This window comes from Schistosoma mansoni, chromosome 1, assembly GCF_000237925.1.
Source record: "Schistosoma mansoni strain Puerto Rico chromosome 1, complete genome".
Taxonomy (NCBI): Eukaryota; Metazoa; Platyhelminthes; class Trematoda; order Strigeidida; family Schistosomatidae; genus Schistosoma; species Schistosoma mansoni.
The window spans coordinates 28,753,751-28,779,804 of record NC_031495.1 but is presented as its reverse complement, the minus strand read 5'-3'; the positions used below and the strand labels follow the sequence as shown (position 1 = coordinate 28,779,804).

The following is a 26,054-nucleotide window of genomic DNA, read 5'->3' as shown; positions in this document are numbered from 1 at the left end:
CTACGAGTAAGGAAAATCTTGAAAATATTTCTTGTTGAAAACTTCAGTTATTGGAATAACTTGAAGTTTGGGATTAATTGTAGTTTCGTTTGGTTTGCCAAAATTTTTGTATTTCGGTATACTTAAAGGTTTACGTTTATCTGATATACTCCCACGATCCAACTTTTTCGTTCGATCTAAAACTTCACCTGAATAATAACTGGATACTTTAGTAATGATGGATGCCCAATTAGGTTTACTCTCTTTTGTTTTTAAAATTTCTGTAGAATTTATAGACAAATCATTGTTTTCCTTCTGCAACTCGTCACTAGAATTTGCTTTCGGATACACTTTTTCTTGACTGTTTACATAGTTTTGGGTACTTTTACTGGGATCCGTTATAACGTTTGCCTTTGACGTTTTGGATAATTGGGATCTTTTTGAATCACCAACAGATCTTTTTACTTTAGAAGGGAATCCTACAAAGTAACAAGTATGAGAATATAAGAAAGCGAAATCAACTTTCTTAAAGGACAATGAAATATGAGAGTTTCCAGAAGATTGTTTTAAATCTCTCCAACGATCGCTACTAAACTTCTTTATAATTTTGTTAGGATTTGAAGACTAAGAAGTTTGCTTAAGTTACATGATTAAACTGCTTGTTATTAAAAAGAACCAAATAGGGCCTACACTTAGTTCGTTTTTAATTTGGTTTTTGGTATAATGTAAATATTGTTAAACAAGCATTATTAGTTCAGTTTTCACGTATTGTTATCTATGACCATATTTATTAGCGGATTAACTGATGTAAGCTAATAGAATTTGTACCTCTATTTCCACCAGTTTCGTTTACGATCTATCTATCTACGACGTTCCATCGGTAGTAGGATAATATGAACCTATTTATATCTCAACACTTCTAATAAATAATCTCATAAAGAAAACTGTATGCTATGATTGCGTTAATAAGAGACTGATGATTGTGGTAGCAGACTACATAAATGTGCTAGACTCGTGGAATGACTGTTGACTTTTCAAGAACTTCTAAGGGTTTTTATTGTCTCGTTGTTGATATCCGGGACTACATTTGACTAGCCTCTCTTAAGAATATATACGTTGAACAAATTCCTCGATATTATCTGCATTAATAGGTCTACTGAATGAATTGGTTATCAAGGATTTCATTCTCACTCAAAGTCCAAAAACATATTGATATCTGTTTATGCATTGTTGATAAAATTAATTATTTACGGGATATACCAATAAATAATCTAAAGGGAGTAAAAGAAATCAGTAAATGGATAGACTCACGAATTCGCAATAAACAATAAAGATAACATTATACACTATGTAACCTAAACTTATCTTGAACTGTAGAATAAATTGTCTAGATTCCAAATTAGACAATGAATGATTATCTAAAGAAAGCTGTTCAGCAGTAGTACAGTACCGAAGTAATTCGATATTATTATCTGTCTTCACTTGAATACATGTGTAAGATGTGGGATTTTTAATGAAGATTAATTCAAAACAAGCCAGTCAGTATATGGTCTGTTGTTTACTGTCATCAGTAAATTATGTCAGGAATATCTCATTAATTTTCGTTTCTATTATTATTGAATAATGATGCCACGTATTCGCTGATACTTATCCATTTCCACTCATTAATTCATTTTTATAATCAGACGCTCAAGACCGTAATTATTCACTTTTCACTCAAAGAGTAAGTCTCATATTTTCGTTTAGATTATTTTTGGTATATTTTGCAAATAAATTGCCGGTTATTTGAAAGATTATACTTTAGATAATGGCTAGCAGACAAATCCTGGACTCGCTTTTCGCCCCAGTTAAAAACTCAGTAATGGATGTATTTAAACTTCATATTTGATGTTCCCATTTAGACTATTAAATAGTTCACACCAACTCAAACATAAGGTTTATTATCGACTAAGGTACCGAGTCAACATAAATACAAGAATTATCAAGTCACTTTTTTAATAACAAATAGCTAATAACAAATGACCAAATTCAGTTCTGAATTTGAAAGGCAGAATAATAAAAATCATTAAAATTATTGATAAACTACTGCTCAATAATGTCGAATGTAATGTTTGAAAGTAATTGCCAGTAACTCAACATTTCATCATAAATATCATATGAAATAAATTTGTAAAATAAAAAAGCATTTCAAAGTATTACCTTTTGGTGGTTTATCAATGATATCTGGTCCTTCTGGACGTACAAATAATCTGTGTTGATCTAACTGATGCTTTGATAATTCAGTCGCTTTAATTCGTAACTGCTCACCAACACTGATTCGAAAAAAATAAATTCGGCTTGCAAGCAGTCTAGAAAATACAAATAAAAGTGGAAAATAATCAATTTTCATTAGTAAATGTTTAACAGAAATATTCATTCCTAATGTACCAATGCAGTTTGATGGATTAAAACCCTTATGCTTTGTTAAACAAAGTACCTTAGAATAATGAGTTGACTGTGACATTGAAAGTTAATTAGTAGGAGGTATTTAAATCCTGAAGGAATCTTATTTATTTTCCTGAACCAACTTATTTCACACAAACTTTCTGAAGTCGTTGAGGATTTAGAAAATAATTAAATAACGAAAGAAACTTATTCAGTCATTGAGAAGGAATAAAAATGGGACTTGACTATAACTTCCTCTGTATTGTCGTAGTTTTTCCCCAGACTGTTTTATTTTGATTTTGTTTTACCTTTGATCGACATGATTTGATCCCTACCAACTTATATGAAACTTGTTTGAATGTTATATATTACTCAATGTTCATTATTTCTTCCACTTTTATTATAAGACTTTTGAATTCATTATGCTTTAATAAGTTTTTGTACATTATCATTACGTTTTTTATGATATTTTATTAGAAGATGCTTTACAATCTATTTGATATTGTTTACTTGAATCTTTCCATTGATGTTTAGGACTGCAACTGGTCAGTCTCTTGTTGGCATGTGTGCATACTGTGCGTATTGCATCGATATTGCCTTAATTCACAAGCATTCTAAGCAAAGATAGGTGGTGGCTAGCAGTGGAATCCAGGACGCGCGTTTCGTCCCATTGTGTAAACGGTACTGGGCTCTCGTCCCAGAGTGAACATCAACTCTGAGATGCACGTACATCCAGCTGACGAGTCTGAAATAGGAAGAAATGAGCATCCTGGGTTGCACTACCAGCCACTATCAATCTTTGCTTATAATGCTTTACAATCATTTATAAAACTAATCTATAATTATCTACTATCATGAGATATAATATCAAATTAGCATTTTCTACCTTTCTGACGCTTGCACAACATCATTTTAACAAAATCTCAAGTTATAAATAAATTAATATATTCGTAATACAAGAATGAGTAGAAAACGTAGATTTTCTGACGTTTCGTGATTCAGTGTAAATCTTTTCTTCAGGGAATAAATAACGAATCTCAAGTTGTTTTCAAATCATTAACAGATTAAATGAGATATTCTAAAATATCTGGATATTAATCTATTTTCAGAATTTATTATTCTTTAGATTTCATTTTGATAATGTAATGATCTAAAATAACTAAGACAAACATGAGTTTTTACATGATTTCTAAATATTCCAATAGTTTCGGTTACTGATTAATCAATAAATTGATAAAAACTACATTCTTTCAAATGATTCATGGAGGAGAATATAAAAGAGGGTGAGTGTTTTTATCGTTATTAAGATTAATTCATATTTACATGTTTGAAACACAATAACGATAGTAACCAAAATTAATAACGTGTAAGAAGTTGTTCATACAGTTTAATAAACTTTATTAGAAGAGCTTCTTCATCTATAAACGTGAGTAAACGTTAATAACTGAATTCGTAATAGAATCAATTACGAATACGAAACATATTACTAAAGACTGAAGAAATCCTGGATTCGAACTTCATGTAAAATATTATCATTGGAATAAATAAACTGATGAAGATTTTGTGACCTTACTGAAATTTAAAAATCAGAATTGCATTTTGACTCTATCAGTGATAATAGTTATTAATCATGTCAATAATCTATACTTATGTATTAGCTGATCGAATTCAATAAAATGATGCTTTAATCGAACTCCAGGAAATTAATAAAATCTCTGCCCGATGCACGTAATTTCTTAATTAGTAAATTATTTATAACAGGTCTATCTTCTATTATAACAAAAATTAGACAATAATGTGAGCAAATGATCAAATATAAGTTTACTTAGCTGCTTACTATCATCTTATAGCAACGGAGTTAAAAAGGCGAACGTCTCTTTGTAATATAATGTTAACAAGCCTAAAAATCAACTGAAAAACTAACGATAGTACGTAGGTATTAAAAAAATATTCTTAGAAGTCGTATGTTCTCGTCAAGAACACGAATGTTCCAGCAAAGTATAACGAGTGTCAAAGTGTAACAAAGATGATCATAAAATGTCAAATCTATTTTAAAGAAGCATTGAAATACAACAGAATATAATAAACGTAAATTGGATATGACGTATATAGACTAAACAATTTGTCATTTGAATAACATATCTGCACAATGAATAATAACTAAGGACTTGAATGGTCTAAATGAAATAAGTTATAAAACGAAGAACAGTTTTTGATATGCAGAAGTTTAAGAAAAACTCCAAATTAATACCTACCTATATAGGTAGATTATTCAAATCAATATCAAACCGCTGATAGTAGAATAGTTCAAGCTGAACATTTTGAAAAGATATTATTTTTGTAATGTACGTGTAAAAACTGAAAATTCTTTCTTCTTTTTAAATTTTTTATGTAAACTTTTACTCTAGTAATCTTCCAAGTACTGGGGTTAAAAATAACTGAACTATTATAATAGTTGACTAATTATCTGATTAATACATAATAATAATAAAAAGGCCTTTTAATGATAAAGACTTACTTATATGTGATTTTGTCAGTTCTTTCCGAATCAATATAATTAATCAATATTTTGAGATCATCGGGGTTTAACGGAATTTGATTTTTCTATAATTAAAATATAATCAGATTTTTTTTCAGAAATGAATCACTCTCATTTTTGTCGTACGAATGTCACTAATGTAATCACATTGAATATAAAGCTTAATAAAACAGTAGGCATTATACATGGTTTTATTATTATTTCATTAATCTGAATGATTTAAAATGATTTGAAATGAATTTAGCCTTTTAAATTATTTTTCGAACAACAAAATGGAAGTAATTTTATTGTTAGAATCTAAAAGTTTTGCTGACTAAATATTAAAATCATTCTACCTCGTCAAGATCGTCGATTGTATAAACACATCTCAAATATTCCATTAGCCTTCATCATGAAGTGAATTTATTTAATGCAACATTAGGCGATCACTGATGAGATCTAAATGTTGTTGGTGTGCTTTAATGTGAAACAGCTGTTCAATATCCACTACTTTTTTTAGCCGTAGTTTAACTGAGATTAATCTTCATCAACTATAACTTTAAAACAGTATAATCTCCAAGACTCCATTCCATTTAAATCCCATTATATGTTTTATAACTATATTTTATTTATTTTATTTATTTAAACACATAAATATCGGTACAAAGGTGGACCAGATACATATGCACCACACAAATCTCATTTGATTTATGTGAGGGATGTGATACTGCCCAGATGCCCAAACTGAAGCAGGCGGTTTTCTTAGGGGGCCACACTCGGAGCCTTTGACCTAAAGGTCTGATCCACAGGCAGTGGAGCATCGTGAGGAGATACAGTCCCATAGTAGTGGGTGACCAACAATTGATTCCTACGCCACTTGTTCCCTCAGGATACTGGAGCCCATGTGCACCATTGGCTTGGAATCAGGGTTTACCAACTTCCCTAAGTGGATTTTATTTATTCACCAACCCGATTAAAGAGCCGGACACTCACTTTTCGTCCTCCCAATTTCGTAAACAACAGTAATGTCACGATAAGGCAGTGAGTAGGACTTCCCTGGCAGAGACTATATATTCGTGGCCAAGTGAGGGCATTTCGAGAGGGAGAGCGGACTCTTCCCACTCTCGGCCGTACCAGGGCATTTGGGGCTTTAATTTCTCTTATAACTATAGAGAAATTAAAGTTAACACTTGTCAATGAAAACAAGCCGAAGCAGTAAATTTACATCGTTTAAGTTCTATCATAATCATTTCAATTTGAATTTTGCATTCTTAAGTTGTTTTTTAATAATATTCATGCATCGCTAGACATATTTTATTTCAACAAATCGTTGTAAACCTACGTAACTTACGATCATTCTTTCCGTGAATTGAGCTTCACTTATCACTCCAGTTTGTTGAGGATCTAATAAATGGTATAAATCCAATAAGCGCATTCCATGTCTACTGAGGTAACTTATTAAAAATGTCACCGGATCTGTTTTACCTACATTTAAATAAGAAAACAAAATTATACATAAATGATAAGTTTAAAGGATTATTGATCAGCTTTTCACCAGAAGTACGTCTCCCGGAACACGAATGACATTATCTTTATATCCATTGAACTGAAGGATCTTTCATTCTAATAAATAATATCATGAAGTAGTTTGAACAGAAGTATGTTTAATTCGTTTTTGCATTGGTTTTTTGATTCTTTCAATTGATGTTTAGGACTGCAATTGATCAGTTTCTTATTGGCATAATGTTTATGACTTGAGGCAATATCGAGTCAGTCCGCACAGTATACACACATGCCAATAAGAGATTGATCGATTGCAGTCTCCGTAGCCGAGTGGATAACACGGTGGCATTTGAAGCGAACGGTACTTAGTTTGAGTTCCGGAGTGCACATCAACCCTAGGATGCACGTACATCCAGCTAACTAGTCCCGAATAGGACGAAACGCACGTCGTGGATTTCACTGCTAGCCATCATCATCTCTGCTTCGAAGTATGTTAAATAAAACTGTAAGTTGACAGAAATATAAATTTAAGTAATTTTTACATAAGACATTAAACACGGAGGGAAGAACAATAAAACGATTAATATTTCAACAAATAATCCTAAACAATCTGTAACACTGTTGTATTCAGTCACTCATATTCGACAGAATTGTAAGTAATAATATGTCATCTATTGCTAGTCCATATCCTAAAACTTTTCTGAGGATGTTAAATGTTATATCAATAAAACCTTAGCTTATAATAAGCCTCCATTCAAAAGTATGTTTATTGATTAATAAACAATCATAGCTATTTTCTGTTCAACAGACCAATAAATCTAGAGAAATAAAGCAATCGTATCAATAGAACTTTACGATAAGGTCAATAGCAGTAGTCTGGCATTTTATCATAATTGTTAATCTTATTGTTCCAATCAGTAGGAAGAAAGGGACTGTTACCCTATGAAACTTGAAAATTGTCCAGTGACTTACTGTATTTTCCTTGACGAGGTTCCCATCTGATACATTTAGCAACTTTCAATACGAAATGTCGTTTGCGATTAATACGATGTACTTGTTGTAAAATGTTTTCACTAATTGTCAACCCCTTATGTTATAAAAAAAATTCAGTAAGTTATCAAACTAACTTTATTAAGAAAAGTTTAACGAGATGAAATTGTGAATAACAATGAAAAGTGTTTAAGTAATGAACTAGAAAATCATAAATCTTTTTGGCAATTTTTATTTCATGTTAGATAAATAAAGCACTAGACCTAGGAATCATTCTTCCTGAGAATTTTCATCAAGATCTCTGGAATCTTGATATAATAGATTAACATAATGTTATCAGGAGTGATAACTGAACAGCACAATATCGGTTATTTGAAAAACCGGGACCAGTGGAGCAAATCTGTGTAGAGTATGAGGTAGTTACTCAATGAAGACAATAGGTGATGGTGGCGCAATATCGTGGATTGATTGAGGTTAGACATCAACACTGCGGGTTCTGATTTAATGGTCTAGAGGTTCAGAGTTTCTGCGCGAGGTCGGAGATCCTGGGTTCTGTTTCCGTGTGAAGCTTTGCGGATGAGCACTGCTGTAGGACCTTATACTAGGACGAAACGAGCATTCAATGTCTCTAGGTTTTTAATGGTTGTCTTATTTAGATCAGCTCATGGTTTCAATAAAATACCGAAAACGCACACACCTAAGCTTGACATCTAGATACATAAGAACAAATTAAATGAATCAGTGACCTACTTATCATGAATAGATTTAATGTAAGTAAACGTTTACAATTTTACAAGTACTTTATGGGCAAGTAATAAAATATAGACGTACTTCTAAATCTAATTCTTCAAGTATACACTGTGATGAGTTTTCAATCACATAAATTAATTCATGTATACCTGCCATTGTCAATGGATTGAAACCGAGCTGGATAAATAGTAAAATTGAAAATCTTATTTATGAATTTATTTATTAAATTCAAGGTCGAAGGTGGATAGTAATTTATAACAAAATAGTAAACGTTAAATATTATTATTGTTTAGGATTTATTTTCCACCGATAAAAGTGATTTCATTTAAACACCGAGTTCGTTAAATATTAGATTCATTCTATTGATGGATGTTTTGTTACACACAGATGACTTTTAAAAGCATATAAGAGATTATACATCCTATTACATTTTGGTCATTCACCGAACATCATGTTTATCTCTAGCAACATATATGTAATGAAGTAAAAAACCTATGCAATGAATGCAAACATTTTCTGCACAATGAATTAACTGACATTCAAGATGATAGATTGAATTACCGGAATCATGTCAAAAAAGTCTGTCCGTCTAAACCACTATTAAAAATGTATCGTAATTTGTCAACAACGTTTTACCTTATGTATTATTTTTCCATTTTCAAACTGATAATAAAGAGTACTAATACAAGGTTACTTGAAATTAATTAATCACACGTTCTCATGTGACAAGATACAAATAATTTGCTAGGAACATGAAAGTAACTTCAAGCCTTAAGCTCATTCAGCTTTTATTAATTTAAGTGCTGTTTTTCTACTACGAATACTGTTCTTAATCGAAGTTAAATTTGTCCTTATCTTCATGACAAAAGCAGGCGTAGGGTTTATTCTATCAAATTCAATGTTTGTAATTACAGCTTAACTTTCCATCTAGCCAATTGTACTTTGATAAAAGAACAATTATTTTATAAGCAAAAATAGTTTAATAAAATGAAATAAAACTGTATTTCAGAATTACTCACACATAATTTCTTTAAGGATTTATTTGTGTATAAACAATCTGCAAATGGGATAATACTTTTTAAATCAATACGATTATATTTCAAGTTTAATTCCTTTAAATGACAATTTCGAGTCAAACCTTTGCCAAGATTTTCCAGACATTTTCCATTAAATCCATTCCATGAAAGATCTAGGTACAGAAGTGACGTGTTGGACTTTAAAAACAAAAAGTTCAAACAGAAAACTATCAATTACCAATTAGCATCTCTTTTCAGTAATTCATTAAACGATACATGCGGCACAACATAATATAGATTACAGTTTCAAATTTCTCAAAACTTACGCCTATTACCCTTCGTGGAAGAGCATAGGACATCCATCAGCATTATCCATACAACCCTGTCCTCCAGTACACTTTACACTTGTTTACAGTTGGTATTCATTTTCTTGACGTATGACTTCGATTCTCGATCAAATGTGTTCCTTGGTTTTCCTCTTTTCAATTTCCTCACAGGATTCCAAGTTAGCACTTGCAGTTTGATGATTTACGAAATGTATGTCCTATTTACTTCCAGAAACTTTTCCTAATTTCCTCTTCAGATGGAAACTGGATTGTCCCATTCCACAGCAGGTTGTTGCTAACGGTAATCGGCCAACGGACATTGAGTATCTTGTGCACACAATTTTTTAAAAATACTCGTACTCTCTTAAGTTTTTGTTCGACTGTTTTTAGTTACTGTCTTCCTATTCTCCCTTTCTGGAACGTTGTGCAGGGTTCCCATAGAGATCCATTCCTTATGATGATGCTTCTTGCAACCCAGAATCTCCTGGCACGTTAAAGTTGGTACTTCTTTGATCCCTTTCAAGTTGTTCTACATAGTAGTTTTTTCTTCTTCCAGTAAATCGTACAAGACTTGAAACCTGTTTTTGAGAGTTATTTATAATTGGTCGTTTGGTTTGTTTTATATAAACTGATTAGTGACCATGTGCAAAACGCCTCAAAATCTAGTTTTTTTCAAGTTAGTAATGACTGGTAAACAGTTTCTGAAATCATCAAGATGATATACACTTTGGAGTTTGAGTCAGCATATCATAATATTGCTTTGTAACTCGGTCAACAGGATAAAATCAGTACTAAATAGTTGATAAAAATGACATTATAAGTATTAGTATTTTTATTAACAACAAGTGATTAATAGGCGTTCAACTGTTTAACTACTTCCTGAATTTAGTTGCGACCTAAGTAGCCTAATAGGAGCTTCTTTTGTTTGGAAACAGAATGATGCGAATTTACTTCTTTAGAAAATAAGGATAGGCTTTACCATCGAGCTCCAACTAGCACAAATGCCAAGTTCATAACATTCTAGAGTATACATGAATAAATCACGATTCTATCGTCATTAGCTTGCTATATGACATTTGTTAGATAACAAAATGTATAACTTTGAATAAATCACTCTTCCTAGTGGTAAATAAACATCCCATCACTACATTGTCTGACCAGCATCTGAGATGATTCGCCATAACTATTTCATGCTCAAAAATCAAATAATGTTTTTTTTCAGGTATATATATCTGCAGTAGCATTTCAAGTAGAATACGACTAAGAGTAGATAGTAAATAAAAACATCCGCCACATAGTTAGTTTTTCTATATATTATTCTTTAATTTCTCAAATTTTAACTGAAAATTTTGTACGATAGATACTTTTATTTACCAATAAACAAGAAATCACATTAATTTCCCGGACATTTCCAATCATATGCATTACTGCCAAAATTGAACTTACCCCTAATGAATTTCCAAACTCAAAGGCTCCACTTGAACGTATTTGATTCCAGTGTAAACTGAGCCATTGCAAATTAATACTGTTAGCTGTATAATGAATCACAATGTTATTTTATTATCAATATTAACCTACCTATTACTTTAGCAATTTCTAAAGCTCCTTCACACCGGATAAGATTTTTCGATAGATCTAACATTTTTAAACGTGTATTTGTCTACAAAATCAAATGCAAATGTAATTTACATACTTTATATCACATCCTTACTTTAGCTAAACAACCATTTAAAATCAGAATGTACTTTACAGTCGTTTCGTTCAAGTATCAGACATCTCAGAGGTGAGGATCCATAACCCCTCTGAGAATCAAATGCAGGACTTTCCGTATTGTAGCGAACATAACATTTAACAGTTATTTCAAAATCACTGTTACATATAAATGTTCCCTAGTATCACTGATCCATAGTCGTCTGCTGACCTCTTCATATTTCTCGAAAACATTTATGAATTTACTCTTATTATGATGTTTATTTACAACGCATGTTTGATGATGTTTTGAATTTTTTGATCAAAATATTCATATTTAACCAGAAAGGGAGTAGATGATGATCTTAAGATTATTCAAAACCGCTAAATTACAACCTTATATAATGAAATAACGATGTGACTACTTCAATGTAAAAATAAAATGAATTATTCAACTTCTTGATTGTTTGTTTTTATAGTTAATTGTTGATTTATTCTATGCGTCTGGTATTTGTTTATGTTTGTACTGAATTCTCTTATATTTAGCGATCAACAATTGAGCTTATTTGAAGTTTTGCTGATATTATTCCCAAAATTGTATTTGGCACGAAACATACAGCAATAAACACGACAAACGAAGTAAAAAAGAAATATTCTAGACATTTCTAAGAATAAATATTTGATATAATAGCAGTAATATAAATGATATATATATATATATATTTATTGCCCAGACCAAGTTGCACTAAGAAAGCGACAGTGACTAAATATTGTTAAGCAGCTTTAGATAGATACAGTCAGACTGTATAAACGATGTACATTTATACAGTGTTTAACATTCTGAATGATTTTCTCATATTTTATAAATGATATGAAGTAAAATTATAAGAAGGATAATGTTCCAAAAAAACACATGGTACTAACACCGGTAAATATATTAATTCCATAAGCTCACGAATTCAACAGATCTGACAAGCAAATAAATCTAAAATCCATTCATCAACTGGAATTTCTGTTTTGATTAGCATCATTTAGGTAAACAGACTCTCTCTTACTTATTCTAAACACTGGTCTCTTAGCTTTAAGATAAAAAAGACAGTCATTACTTGAAAGCAATGTTAATAGGCATTTTCACATTAGTAACTACATTATATGGGCCAAAAAGTTTTTTTTTGTTACTTGCCGCAGTTTAAATTATATTGTACTTGTAAGTTTATAGAAACATAGCAACTGAATTCTAAGATCATTCTAATCTATGAGACACTGAAAAATGTTAATATCTATTCTGGTGAATCAAATATTATTTGATACATGCACTTTTTCATTCATCAACTATAAATATCGAATCCTCATAGAATATTTAAAAATGAAGAATATTTGAACGAACAATTGTTTCCAATAACTTCATTATCATCAGGCTCTACAGTTATAAGTCCATAATTCTCGTGATATTTTACAAAGGCCGAAATAAGGCACGTATTAATGAATTTGACAATGTTAAAAATAGTGAACTTGTGCATCTATCACGGAATATATAGTTCAAAATTGTTTTATTTGTAAATTCGAAAGATCATTTAATGAAGGTCATAATGATTTGGAGTAAAGTGTCCAGTCACAATCAGTACAATAGTAATGTAGCAAGAATCAGTACAATAGTAATGTAGCAAGAACATATCCGAAGCCATCTGGATCGACTCCAGAAAACGGAACTTATGTATCCAGAAAAGGTATATATAGCTTCTGTGTTTACCTTAGCCTACGACTGGATAATCGGATACCTCAACTGGATATTATAAACCTCTTACCCTCTTTTCATTTTCTTTTTATTACATCTGTCTTAATTTTCACATTCACTTTTCCCGATTCACATGGATTCATTTTTATCGTAATTACGTTGATAACATACCTCTTAATATATATTATATTCATACGTATTATATTATTATTACTTCTATTATCATGACTACCTCAATTAACGTGAAAATTTCCTACTATGCATTTGATTCACAGGATTCCTTTCATTTTCATTCTTGTATATTACTATTGTACTGATTGTGACTGGACACTTTACTCCAAATCATTATGACCTTCATTAAATGATCTTTCGAATTTACAAATAAAACAATTTTGAACTATATATTCCGTGATAGATGCACAAGTTCACTATTTTTAACATTGTCAAATTCATTAATACGTGCCTTATTTCGGCCTTTGTAAAATATCACGAGAATTATGGACTTATAACTGTAGAGCCTGATGATAATGAAGTTATTGGAAACAATTGTTCGTTCAAATATTCTTCATTTTTTCAATAAATGTAGAATTTAATATTCATGATTTAATCAACATCATTTATGTAGAAAATTGTGGAATTTGGTTTATGTTGGAGTTACATAAAACTTGCTAAACTTTTACTTACTCTTAAACCACTAGCGATCATTACTGCACCAGTATCGTTTATTCTTGCATCTAAAATTAAATAGAGTGGGTAAACATTGAATATCAATGCAATAATAAGACCTCTGGCAATATTTGATCTAAATATAAAAACATAAAGAATATTTTAAGATAGAAAATTTTTTTTCAAAAATATATCAAACCATGTTAGACAGATTATTTTACAATTTGTAATTGAAGTTTTTACAAATTGATACAGAATAATGAATTTCGTAGTTGAAACAGTAATGATCACTTGACTTCTTTACCATGATTTTTTCGTAGTTTACTAACACACTGAACTGCTTAAAATAGTCGCTTTGAGGTATTAAATGGAACAGGTGAGAATATGATAGTAGTAATAAATAACAACTATCTCAAGTTTTGATTGAGATCATGAATCATCCAATGTTAGACCACCATTGAAAACCTGGGACCACTAGCTCAGTTTGGTCCAGAGGTTGCGCGTTCGCATGCCAGATCGAACGTCCTTGGTTGGAACCTGGGTTTGGGATCGTGAATGCCCACTACTGAGGAGTCCCATCCTAGGAAGAGGTAGCCATCCAGTGCTCCTAGGTTTTTGATCGAGGTCTAACATTGATTGACTCATGATCTCAATCAAAACGCAACAATCTTCACAACCCTGTACTGATAACTATCGCAATTTTAAAGAAACAGTGTTTCCAAGTGTTAAACATCACTTAACAACAGTTCATCTAATTACAAGAGACACTGACCTTTAGAGTGATGTTTCATAAATGATCTCTGTAAGCAAACAAACATCCTTATAAGGTGTTACATTTTACTTTCAATCGAACTCAAACTTATGTATAGCTTTAAAGCTATCATTAGATTTTATTTTTTTTTATAAGTCATTGAAATGTCTTTAGACAAGTTAAACATTTTTTTTAATCACTGTCAGTCTTTTGATAACCAAATTAATGATATAAAATTGTATAATTGGATTATCGACTGTTTTTTATGTGCCACACAGTTTTTTTTAAAGGATTCTGGGCAAAAATGAAGCAGGAACTTAGCTTATTCACCTTTCAATATTAATGTATCCATTTGGGTGTTTTTCGTTAGTATCGTTTGTAGCAGAACAAAAGCTTCTTGATTCAGATGATTTCCAGAAAGGTTCTGTTGGAAAAAAATAAAGCGTCCACACGGACAATACAGAAAGTGAGAAAATTATAAAAATCTCTGACTAATAAAATTATTTTCGATAAATAAAGACAAACTACTTATGTCAAGATAGTAACATTCTTGTAATCAACGTACTTACGTCGATGGTGATCAAATGTATGAAGTTCCAATGATTATTATATATCTATTTAGATCATATTTCGGCGAAATTTTTAATATCCAGTCATCTTTAATTAATTATACCACATATCTTTTAGTTTTTAGACAACTATGATTTATACAGATGCTGACGGTAACTTTACCACCTTATATTCAGTTAAATTATGCAATATCTTCATGAGGTTTCGGCAATACGACAACGGTAAATCTTAATAAACTGTTTTTTAAAGTATGATGATCTGTAGCATAAAGAACACGAAAATAAAATAGTTTAGGTATCCGTCCAACTGTTAAAAACAGTAAAATAAGTTTTCAAAACCTATGAGATTCTCACAAGTCAGATAATAGACTAAACCCTAGCCGACTTATTTAGTTTATAGTTTCATAAATACATAAGGCAGTTACTTAGTGAACCATGCTAATATTTAACTCACGTACTTATATATCTTACAGTGCCCTATCTTTATAGAATCCTGTTATTAATAATTGATTTTTCAATTCAATAAATAAATGCAGATATTTTCATTTACGTGTTTATCAAAATTACTCAAACAAGACATTTTATAAGAACCATGACATTTCATGTAATGAATCCAGTTACGAATGTAAACCAGTAAATATCATATGATTTATCTTACGCTATTTTATCCTCTTTGATACTACAAAATATTTGTTTGGTATCTTTTGATATCAACGGTGCCAAATGTTAAAAGTTCAATATTAGAAACAAACTACTGTCTCCAATTTCACCTTTTGAATCATTCTACAACTTATTTCCTCTCATGATGTAGACTTATTTTTAATTCAAAAAACATAATGCACAAAAATACATTTAACATTGTATTAATAACGTACAATATGTTTTAGAAATGCAAAGTCTTCTAGTAAATATTTCACTAGTATGAGTCCATCATTTTCAAAATTATTATAACTCAAATCCAATGTTTCCAATTCATTGCACTCCTATTAGAATTATTTTCAAAAAACAAAAACAAGATTTTTCAAATATAATCAGTAATTAAAAGTGATCTTAAAGTAAATAAAAAATATATTTGTAGTATCCCAATGAGTAGAAAAATTAGATTTCCTGACGTTTCGGGACTCAGTGTAAGTCACTTCTTCAGAGAACAAATTCTGAAGAAGTGACTTACACTGAGTCACGAAACGTCAAAAAATATAATTTTTCCACTCATTGGGATATTACAAATATTTTATTTTTATTTTTAACAATCTACCTAATGCTCAATTTATTCAAAATTATCAAATCAAAACTTGGTAATGATCTTAAAGTATTCCATCCGAAATAAATTTTACGAAAAATATTTATAATACAACGCTTTTTTTAATTAAATCATCATTATCATGCATATTATACTTGATCTCTTTATTTTTAATTGACTCTTTTTATTGACTACAATTTAAACTTACCTTCGTTTCATTATTTGACTGATCGTTAAAAATAACTACCCATTATGATCCCACTATCCATTGATAAAATTAACGTCTTAAATCGTTCTTATGATAATATATTAATCGTATTTGCCTAAACAGAAAGGTCATTAACTTTTGGCCTGAGTCATATTGGTAGATGAGGACTACTTGGTTATTGTCCATACAACTATCGTAACCAATTGTTTGAGACTCTGAATGACATGGCTCAAAATCGATCACAATGGTGTAGGTGCATACACTCTTCGTCTTCCCTTAAACCATGAGATTAAAATTACTTTATAAGTTTCCACGAACGGAGTTTTTCTTTCTGTATTATTTCCTTATTTGAAATCTTTCTTTCATATATTACAACCATTGAAGTAAGTACTTCTATGAATTATGTGTTCATCTTGTTGTGCTAAGGAGGTGTGGTAATTTGGACCGATGAATATTTGTGCCTGGTCCTACATTGTAGCTGACTGACTGACTGACAAACAAAATCGCTAGTCGTTATCACTAACACAAGGTGAATAATTTATAGAATCTCTACTTTAGAAAAATCTTTACACTTCTACTGGACATAATGAATGTTTGCACTACTAATAGAATGATACTTATTGATCAATATACTTTGTTGGATAATTTCTACTAAATATTTCACTTTGAAAATTTCCTTACTTATATTAGATTATTTACGGTCTCTTAAGAAAAATTGACAAATACAACAAGACTTATTAACATTAAGACTAGGACGATGAATTTAACCTAGAACCTTTCAAATGTTCATTTGGTGGGATCATCTCGTAGAAAATAAATTTATGTTTCTTCAGCATTTTGACTATTTGCTTTCTTCTTGAACTATCAAGGCTTTATTCTCATTGATGATTAGTCTATATATACCAGTTGAATAGTATTCAATGTCGTTTGTCTGGTCATTATATTGGTCGGATTGCATCAATCGCCGTACTATGTGCCCACTAATCTAGACGATTCGAAATTGCAGTTCACTTTTTTTGTTGTCTAAACCTAATTTCAGAAATTTAGACGTCATTGGATTTAATATTCACTGAAGCTCGAATAAATCCTACGATAAGATTCTATTCCTTTCTGATAAATGACAATCATCGCAAAAAATTTGTTATCTCGATATCTGGTAATACAAATGATGATTATGGATTGAAGCACATATTTAAAAAAGTTACTTAAAGCCTGTGAGAATATGATCAGCAATAAACAACTCTCAAAACAAAGAAAAAATAAAGAATAAAATCAGTGAACTGTACGTATTGTGTATATTATTATTTCTATCATTTCCAGTGCTATATCAGTTTTCAAACAAATCCATAGTTGTAGTTGACACATTAACAATGATATTTCCGAGGAACATGGATATAATAATAATATATGGCTGTCGCAATCCCCTAATGAAAAGGAATTACACTTAATCATACTTTTCATCTTCAAGTGTGGTATGAAGCACTACTAGACAATAAATTTTTGACTAACTCAGATGAACTACGATTTTCAGAAAATCTGTATTCTGGATAATTACTGTCTATCTCGAAATAAAAGTCCGGTTCTCTGTGGTTGTCCAAATAATGCTGTAGATAATATATGACCATAGTGGAGGTTTTTCTTAAAACACTATGGCCAAGAATCCCAATAAAAAAAGAATTTTTTTTGGCTCATTTCTGAGAGTTTTTTTACTTTATTGAAAACCTATTTATCCCTTCTAGTTCAATAGTTTCACTAGGAAAACGAGGGCTTATTGGCAAAACCTCGAAAATCGTATCATGTTTTTGTGTAAATAAGGTAAACATTTCTATTTTGGTAAACATGAATAAGTTTTATTATATAACATATTTAAAGTAATATGTTCTAATCATTTTCTTTGAACTAGTAAACATATAGTTCCACTATTCACTTCATTACACATTGGATAAATATATCATAAAAGGTATCCTTGAATAATTGTCGACTTCAAAACCAGATTAAAAATACTCTGGACATCTCCTCACCTATATAATTTACTTCATGAAATTTACAGAAACTAGTCATATATTTTCTTTGATTACTGAGTCATTTTAAATTATTTTATCGTAATTTTTTTTATTTTGATAAGAGACATTTCTAGTCAGTCAACCTACATAATCATAGTTCCCTTTATTATCTTACAGAGAGCAAGAACGAAGATTGATACAGAATAATAAATCAGCAGTGCAATCTCAATACATCCCCATGACACAGGCCATGAAGTCGATACACTGAAATCTTTCAAAGTGATTAACAAACAGTCAAACTTCAATCTTTTGAAATTTGCCGAAGCGATAGTGATCAAACATCCGAAACTAGATCTATGTATTCGAAAATAGGAAGTAATAAATCTTCCTTTGTCCTGGTAACATTACTCCCCTTTCTATTTATCACATCATTTATTATTTCGACTCCTTCTGAAGTTTGATCACAACATTATCATTTTTCTTCAATCCACAGCTGACCGATTTCAATTCATATCTTTTCTTGTTACCATTAATCTGTTTTCAGTTGCTTCATTACATAATCATCTAATGTTTGTTAACTCTATGAATTCTAATCACTATTTCAATGTTCTGGAACTTTCCCTCCCAAACTTTATTTATCCGAAAAAGGTTTTTATGACCTTATTAACTCTATTGAAATCTTCTCTACATCATGATACATATATTCATCGTTAATCACCCTCGTATATATAAGTATGTCAATATCTATAATAACGTTGGTTTTAAAATATTATAGGTTATAAACAGCTGATGAGAACCTAACGAAATAAAGTGAATTCATATTATTCTGCATCAATCTTCGTTCTTACTCTCTTCAACCTACATAATTTTGTTCACGTTTAAATAAACTAACATTTCTCTAAAAAAAGAACGAATAGAACATACCTTCAGTAAGTTACCCACTGGTTGAAATTTCAACTTGCTTAAGTGTAATTCTGAAAGATTCATATATTTTGTTGTACACAGTTTTTCTAGTCGATTAATGACAGATTTTACTGCATTACATTTCAGTTTCATACAATTGTCTCTATAAATATAGATTAGTGTCTTAGTTTCATCCATGACTTCGTGAAATAGTAGTTTCTTTGGAATTTGTTTATTTGTTGAACATTCCTTGTCTATCTCATTCTCACTGTAATTATTGGAAAAATCTTCAGAAGACCATGGAGGTGCTGAATTAAAGTGACTCATATCAATAGAGTAATATGGCTTGTTTTTTCCTGATCCAATTAAGGCATTATTTATAGAGTCATTACTTTGCTTCTCATCGATTTTTGGATTACTTTTAGAGGATTTCACTGTAGGTCTTATTTCTTTCGTAAACATACCATTTAGAGTGTACTTGTAAAGACAGTCATATGAAGGAGTCTTATAGTCAATAATTCGATTGGATTTATCCAAATGTTTAATCCATTCAGTTGTTTGTTCTTCTTGATACTGATTGACGAAATAAGTAAAATTAGTATCTATGTAAAAACAGGAGTAGAAAACGAACAGATCGTTTCTTTAGAGATATTTAACTAAAATGAACCAGCGTAAATAGCTATTGAATATTTTTGAGTCCAGTCATCTATGACTTTATACACATCAATGCTTTTCACATGAACTTGTTTTTCATATGACAATATCATTTAATGTATTTCAATCAAAACATCCTCACCTTTCCCACTATTCCATTTAAATAACAGGATAAATAACGAGTTCTTAATATTCGAATAATTGGATGATTTAGCTTAACATTACCGTCTTGTAATAAGAAAAGCTTATATCTGTAAAACTGAAGATTGTTGCCCATCACATAATCGAAAATTGCCATTATAAGCATTATTGTTTACTCCTAAGAAATATTGTATCCTCTGTGTCAAGTGTTATATCCTAACGAAAAATAAATGAATGGTTACTGTTAGAAAGTATTTATGGACTCTCATATATATATATATATATATACGATACTGTTTACCATTCTTAACTTATTCACGATATATTAGTTACAGTCTCTCACACTCACAGCCACTTATGGCTCAATCTTGGATAGTTGTATTTTTATATGTTATTGTAGGATGTGGTCTGATTTGCTTGTAAATGAACTATGTCTGAAATACGTTATTCATACAGTGGAAGCTAAGATTGTGTTCTGGACTTAAGGGGTAGGCGAAGGCAAGAAGGACCAATAAGGACTCAGAGTTGAATCTAAGCTGTTTGCGTTAGTTAACGCATTATTGGTTTGACACAGGGTCGAAGTCGTATAAGTCGGTGTTCTGATTGGCGATTTAGTCACATGATTATTGACGGTCTATAGGACACAACACAAAAGATTACAGTGAACAATTACAAACTGTGAAGAAAATAATCACAAACTATCTGTAGCCTGAGCTTTTTGTGAAACTATAGTTAATTTGAGAGTATTTTTTCCATTGGGCTGCATTTGTTAAAGTTCACTTAGATGTCTTCATGTTCAATTAGTATCTCAAAAGTAATTGATTTAATTAGCTTGTTACATTCATATTATGATTTATCTTTTGTTAATAGGTTTTTCACTTCTTATATCCTGAAAGTTGCAAATTCAAGATAGAAGATAATTACGACAAACTTACAAACAACGACAGCACAATTATGTACAATTAATTACATTCAAGATCAACCGAACAAGCTATTAATCACTTGTGGAGTACTTTTAATAGGTCACTTTCCTTTGTAGTACACTCTATGTGATCGAGAAAGACAGTAAAAGCTTTATGACTAAATCATCTGGCTTACAGAGCACAACACTTATCCTTAACCACAAATACTCTTCACTCTCTAGCTAATCTACAAAGATTGTTAGTATTTTATTATTAATTACTAGAATCATGGAAACAAGTTGTTTTATTAGAGTTACAATATAAACCATTAAATTCTAGTGTTATACTCCCTCAATGTAAGAAAGTTAATCTTGTATAATAAAATGTTAGACATAATAACTGCCATGGAACACTAAAAATCCTTACAACATTTTTGGCATTTTTGAAGCTATTATTTAGTGTTTCCTAGTGTTCAATAAACTGCATAATACCAGCTTATTTCGTATATTCTCTCTCTCAAAATTAAATACTAGCTTATTTAGGAAAGTATTGTCCTTGTGGAAGATTGCATAGTAGCCATAATAAAAATAACAACAATTTAACTTTAAATGACTTATCAAAAAACACCTTACTTCACTCATTTTATGAAAGCAAACTCATATAAATATGTAATGATATTTTTTTAGAAAATGAGTACTAATAATAATTTATTGACCAAACTGTTAATAGTTTATAATAAAACAAAGTATTGATTCTGAACACATCATTTTACCATAATAGAACGAGGAATGAAATTATTTTAAGTAGAGATGGATGATGGACAAAAGTGAAATACAGGACGTGCGTTTTGTCTTATTTGGGACTCGTCAGTTGGATGTACCTGCATCCCAGAGTTGATATTCACTCGGCTTAAAAATACTTGTGATTTACTTGCAACATGGAGGCATTCCGTTTAGGATGCACACAAAAGAGACCGGTCATTTTCAGTCCTAAACATCAATAGGAAAATTCAAACAACTAATATATATGAATTAAAATCAAGTTACATTTTAGATTCAACAAATAGATATTTGCATTGGATTTTGTTAAGATTGTAGAATTTTCATGGATTTCATTGCGGTTTGATCATGGCTAGACAATTATTAGAAGTACTGGACAGCTTTTTTGTCCTAGTATGGCACCCCCTTCATATAGCACACCCTAATTAGGAATCCTCAAGACAGAAGAAAAGTAGGAAACCTAAAGAACATATTACGCCAGGGACTGAAGGCAGACATCAAAAAAAATGAACAACATTTGGGAACAAATGGAAAGAAGAGGCCAGGACAAAGTTAGTTGGAGAATCCTAGTTGGCGACCTACATTCCACGAGGGGTAACCGATGTAAGATAAGATAATATGAAACTCCGTGCCGCTTCATTTCTTTTTGGTTTTGAAGGGTCATCTAGATTATGATCATTCCGTTATGCAAATTACGAAAATAAATACCTTATCAAATATCTTAAAAGTCGTCTTTCATGACTAGTAAATAAATACTAAAATTTATAAATATCCATCAACAAACTGTGATTATTTATCATCATAAACGTTTTGAAACCTTTAGTCACCCAGAATCATATTTTACAAACTACTCGAAACTTTCAAACATCACCCTTTTTAAGATACATTTCAGCAACTGCATGGCAAATACACTGAGACTAGTTTATAAAGATCTTTAAAAGAGCATATGATCACATTAGATGGTTAACATGCATAAATAACTAGTTAAAACAATCTTAAAATAGGTAAATGTATAGCAACATTTAAGCAGTTAGAAGGTATGGGACGAATTAAATTTACCTGGACAGCCTAGATTATAACCTGAGAATATTGTCAACACTTTTGTTACTAGTTTAACTTATTATCACATTAAAATCAAATTCAGTGTAAATTGAACATGAGTTCTATTTATTCTGATAATATTTCTCTACCAAATAAATGTCATTAACTGATACATACACTCAGACTTATTCAAAGTCTCACTCAATATTTTTATAGAATAAATGATCTTAGTTTCCCATCAATTATAATCATTAAATATCCCATAATCTTGCTAGGATATAAATATTTTAGGTTAACGAAATGCCAGTTATCTGAATTTTTCACTGTTTCCATCAATCTTAGTTTACTATGAATTCCGCTTGTGTGATTTGCTAGTAGAGCTGTATGAACATAACACTGAATGATGTCACATAATACAAAGAAACGAACAACATCCAAACTATACCTTAGCCAAGTATTAAATTGTGTAATTATTCACTATCTTAAAAAAACAGATACGAGTTTATACAAATCTTTTTTCGCTAGAGTTCATAATAACGGTTGACTAAATAGTTTAACCAATAATCACTAGAAACAACTCGCGCATCAGTGGCAGAATATAATGACATTGAGCCATCAAGCTGTAAATTTGCTCATCAAAGTGAACAACTGAGTGATAAATAAAAAAATAAAATGACGAAATCAATGGAGTATTTTCAAAATTTCTGAAGTAACTAATCATAGAGAAACCATTTAACAAATGAATGAGAGATCTGTGACTGAACAATTATGAGAATATTAACAATAAAATATACTGTATTAGGTGGTAGTTGGTAGTCAGCAGGAAAAACTGAACTTAGGTGCCAGTAAACGCTTATCAGTCAGGCTCTCCTGCACTCTTGAGGAATCTAATGATCGCTATGAGATTAGAACCTGTATCACCCGATTTCACAGTTTGTAACATAACTATTGAACTATCTAGTATACACCATATAAGTGATATAGAGTCACTTAGACTAGTGATCATGTGGCAATGAGACCAACAATCAAGGACTAGACGAATATAACACTAATCACTAACAGAAATATAGATTCACCCAATTGTTTTATGGAATACTTTGTATTGTTAAAAGACAATTATAATCACAAATTGATATAAAATAATCTCCAAAAATAAAAAGAAATGATCAGCATAATTCTTTCATTGCCTTTTACTCATCTATGTACCATTAACTCTAATGGTTTCTGGTGTTTTCATTCAACCACAAAACAATAAATTTATGATGTAAAAAATATTCACATCCATCATATTACAAATTTAATCACTTTATTCTCAATAATAATCTAGTAAGAAGTAAAACTAATAAAACAAATTAGTTATGCTTATTGTATGTTTGTCCTCAGTAAAATGGTACTGTTATGAACAGAACACGACTGGGGACAATTGAATGTATTTAAGCACAAATTGCAGACTATCTCACTAAATTCTGATAACCATACAATGAACAGTTCATTTGCAAAACAACAACCAATTGTCTCAATCTTCACTGTTCCTTCTGTCAATATCAGTTCATCTTCTCTACTTGCATGCATTTTCCTACCAATTGCGCTTCATTTCAGTTCTTTCCTTATCGGTCTTCTGCCAAAATACATTCTATGTCTTACCATCACCATATACTACTTATGTGGACATAAGAAGTCCACACCAGTACTATTTCTGATCATTCTCAACGAGTCTACACTCAATTCATTTTTTTAAAATGGATAAAAAGTAGATCAAATCAGATTGTTGTATGAAATACTATTTGTGAACAAAAATTTACACCTACTTATTAGTTTATGTAGATTTTCTAAATGCTGTTTTAATGCTACTGCTCTATTGGAATTGTAGTTATTAGAAGATGAAGATGATTTCTCTTGAATTTTCCAATGATTCATTCTACTTTTTTCTTGAAGAATTTAATTAATACAAGAATTTGATCTTTCCATAGATTCCCATTTCCTTCATTACAAGTGATTAAAAAAGAAGAAATGTGTAAAATCTGTTTTAATTTCTTATTCGACAAATTGTTATATTTATCTGCTCAAAAAGGAAACCAATGGTATGTTAAAGAAATTAATAATGATTTCTTACTGGTTTGTTATATTACTTTGAAAAAGAATGTATTGATCATTCTATGGTCAAAAGAAAAGAAAAATAAGGGAAACCTTTGAGTGTTATTTTAGTCTCAGCCATATTGAAATATAAGTGTACCACTTGGAATCAATAAAAGATGTCACTTATATTATAGAAGAAAAAACAGGTTCTGTTTGTTTGAGTGTTCGGTTAAATTTGTGAATATTTCTTTTCGTATACCTACATTTTATTCTCGAAAATATCATCATAAAATAAAATGTTTTAAGTCAGGTTTTTGTGTATTTAAACAAAGAATACTGCTTGCAATCAATCCTCAAATAATTCCTGTCCTAGTTTGATAATCGTCAACAAAGAGCGCTCGCGACTTTCTAATCTCCATTACTGAATGATTTATATAATGACTGAACATAAGAGTATTTAATTACCAATTATTTTCATCTTGTGTAAGATATAATTGTTTATGAAATTAGCGTTCAAAAGAAACTTTTAATCACAAAATTTAAAATGATTCTTTTATTCTATGGAGTGAAATAATACGATTCTAATGGATCTTAAACTAGCAACAGTTTCTCGGTAAAATGTTTCATAATAGATTAGTTGAGAGTTTTAAAGATATATTAACGTGTATTTTTTATTATGTGATATGAAACATTCTCATTCTGACTTACAGACATTATTCATCATCTCAATATGGAACCAAGTCGCATTCATGAGAAGATCATTTGGCAGATGGATTGAGTGATACACTCTGTTAATTCTAATAATCAAATTTATAATGATAACGAGAATAGTAAGTTGAGTCATAGGTATAATTTATTCATAATAATTTAAATTTTTTATTAGCTCAATAGTCTAAAGGTTAAATATTCACCATGAGAACTGAAGGACCTGGTTTCGATCTCCAATGGCACCATAAAGCCACACTGCTAAAGAGTCTCATAGTAGGGTTTAACAGCTCGCCAATACCTCAATTCAAGTGTGAAATTGCTGTTCATTGAATCGATTGAATAGGGAGTAAGGAACATATCTCTTAACGACTTTTGAAGATAAACTCCATAAAATTACAAAATTGGAAATAATATACTCTATGTTTAAATGGTATTTTACTCATTTCGAGACTTGATTATTCCAGTTTGATTTTGCACATTTTA

General features: G+C 30.5%; 1 protein-coding gene across 1 annotated transcript; it reads right to left on the bottom strand.

Moving 5' to 3' along the window:
* On the bottom strand, positions 1 to 24,704 carry Smp_136150 (nalp (nacht, leucine rich repeat and pyrin domain containing)-related; the record flags this gene model as incomplete). The annotated part of the gene is given in 14 exon segments (XM_018793942.1): positions 1 to 458; positions 2,179 to 2,327; positions 4,922 to 5,007; positions 6,273 to 6,406; positions 7,397 to 7,511; positions 8,246 to 8,341; positions 9,184 to 9,378; positions 10,953 to 11,038; positions 11,085 to 11,166; positions 13,615 to 13,664; positions 14,678 to 14,771; positions 19,541 to 19,735; positions 19,741 to 19,872; positions 24,597 to 24,704. Coding segments are annotated over 14 exon segments (1,980 nt in total).
* Between the last annotated feature and the right edge of the window lie 1,350 nt (positions 24,705 to 26,054).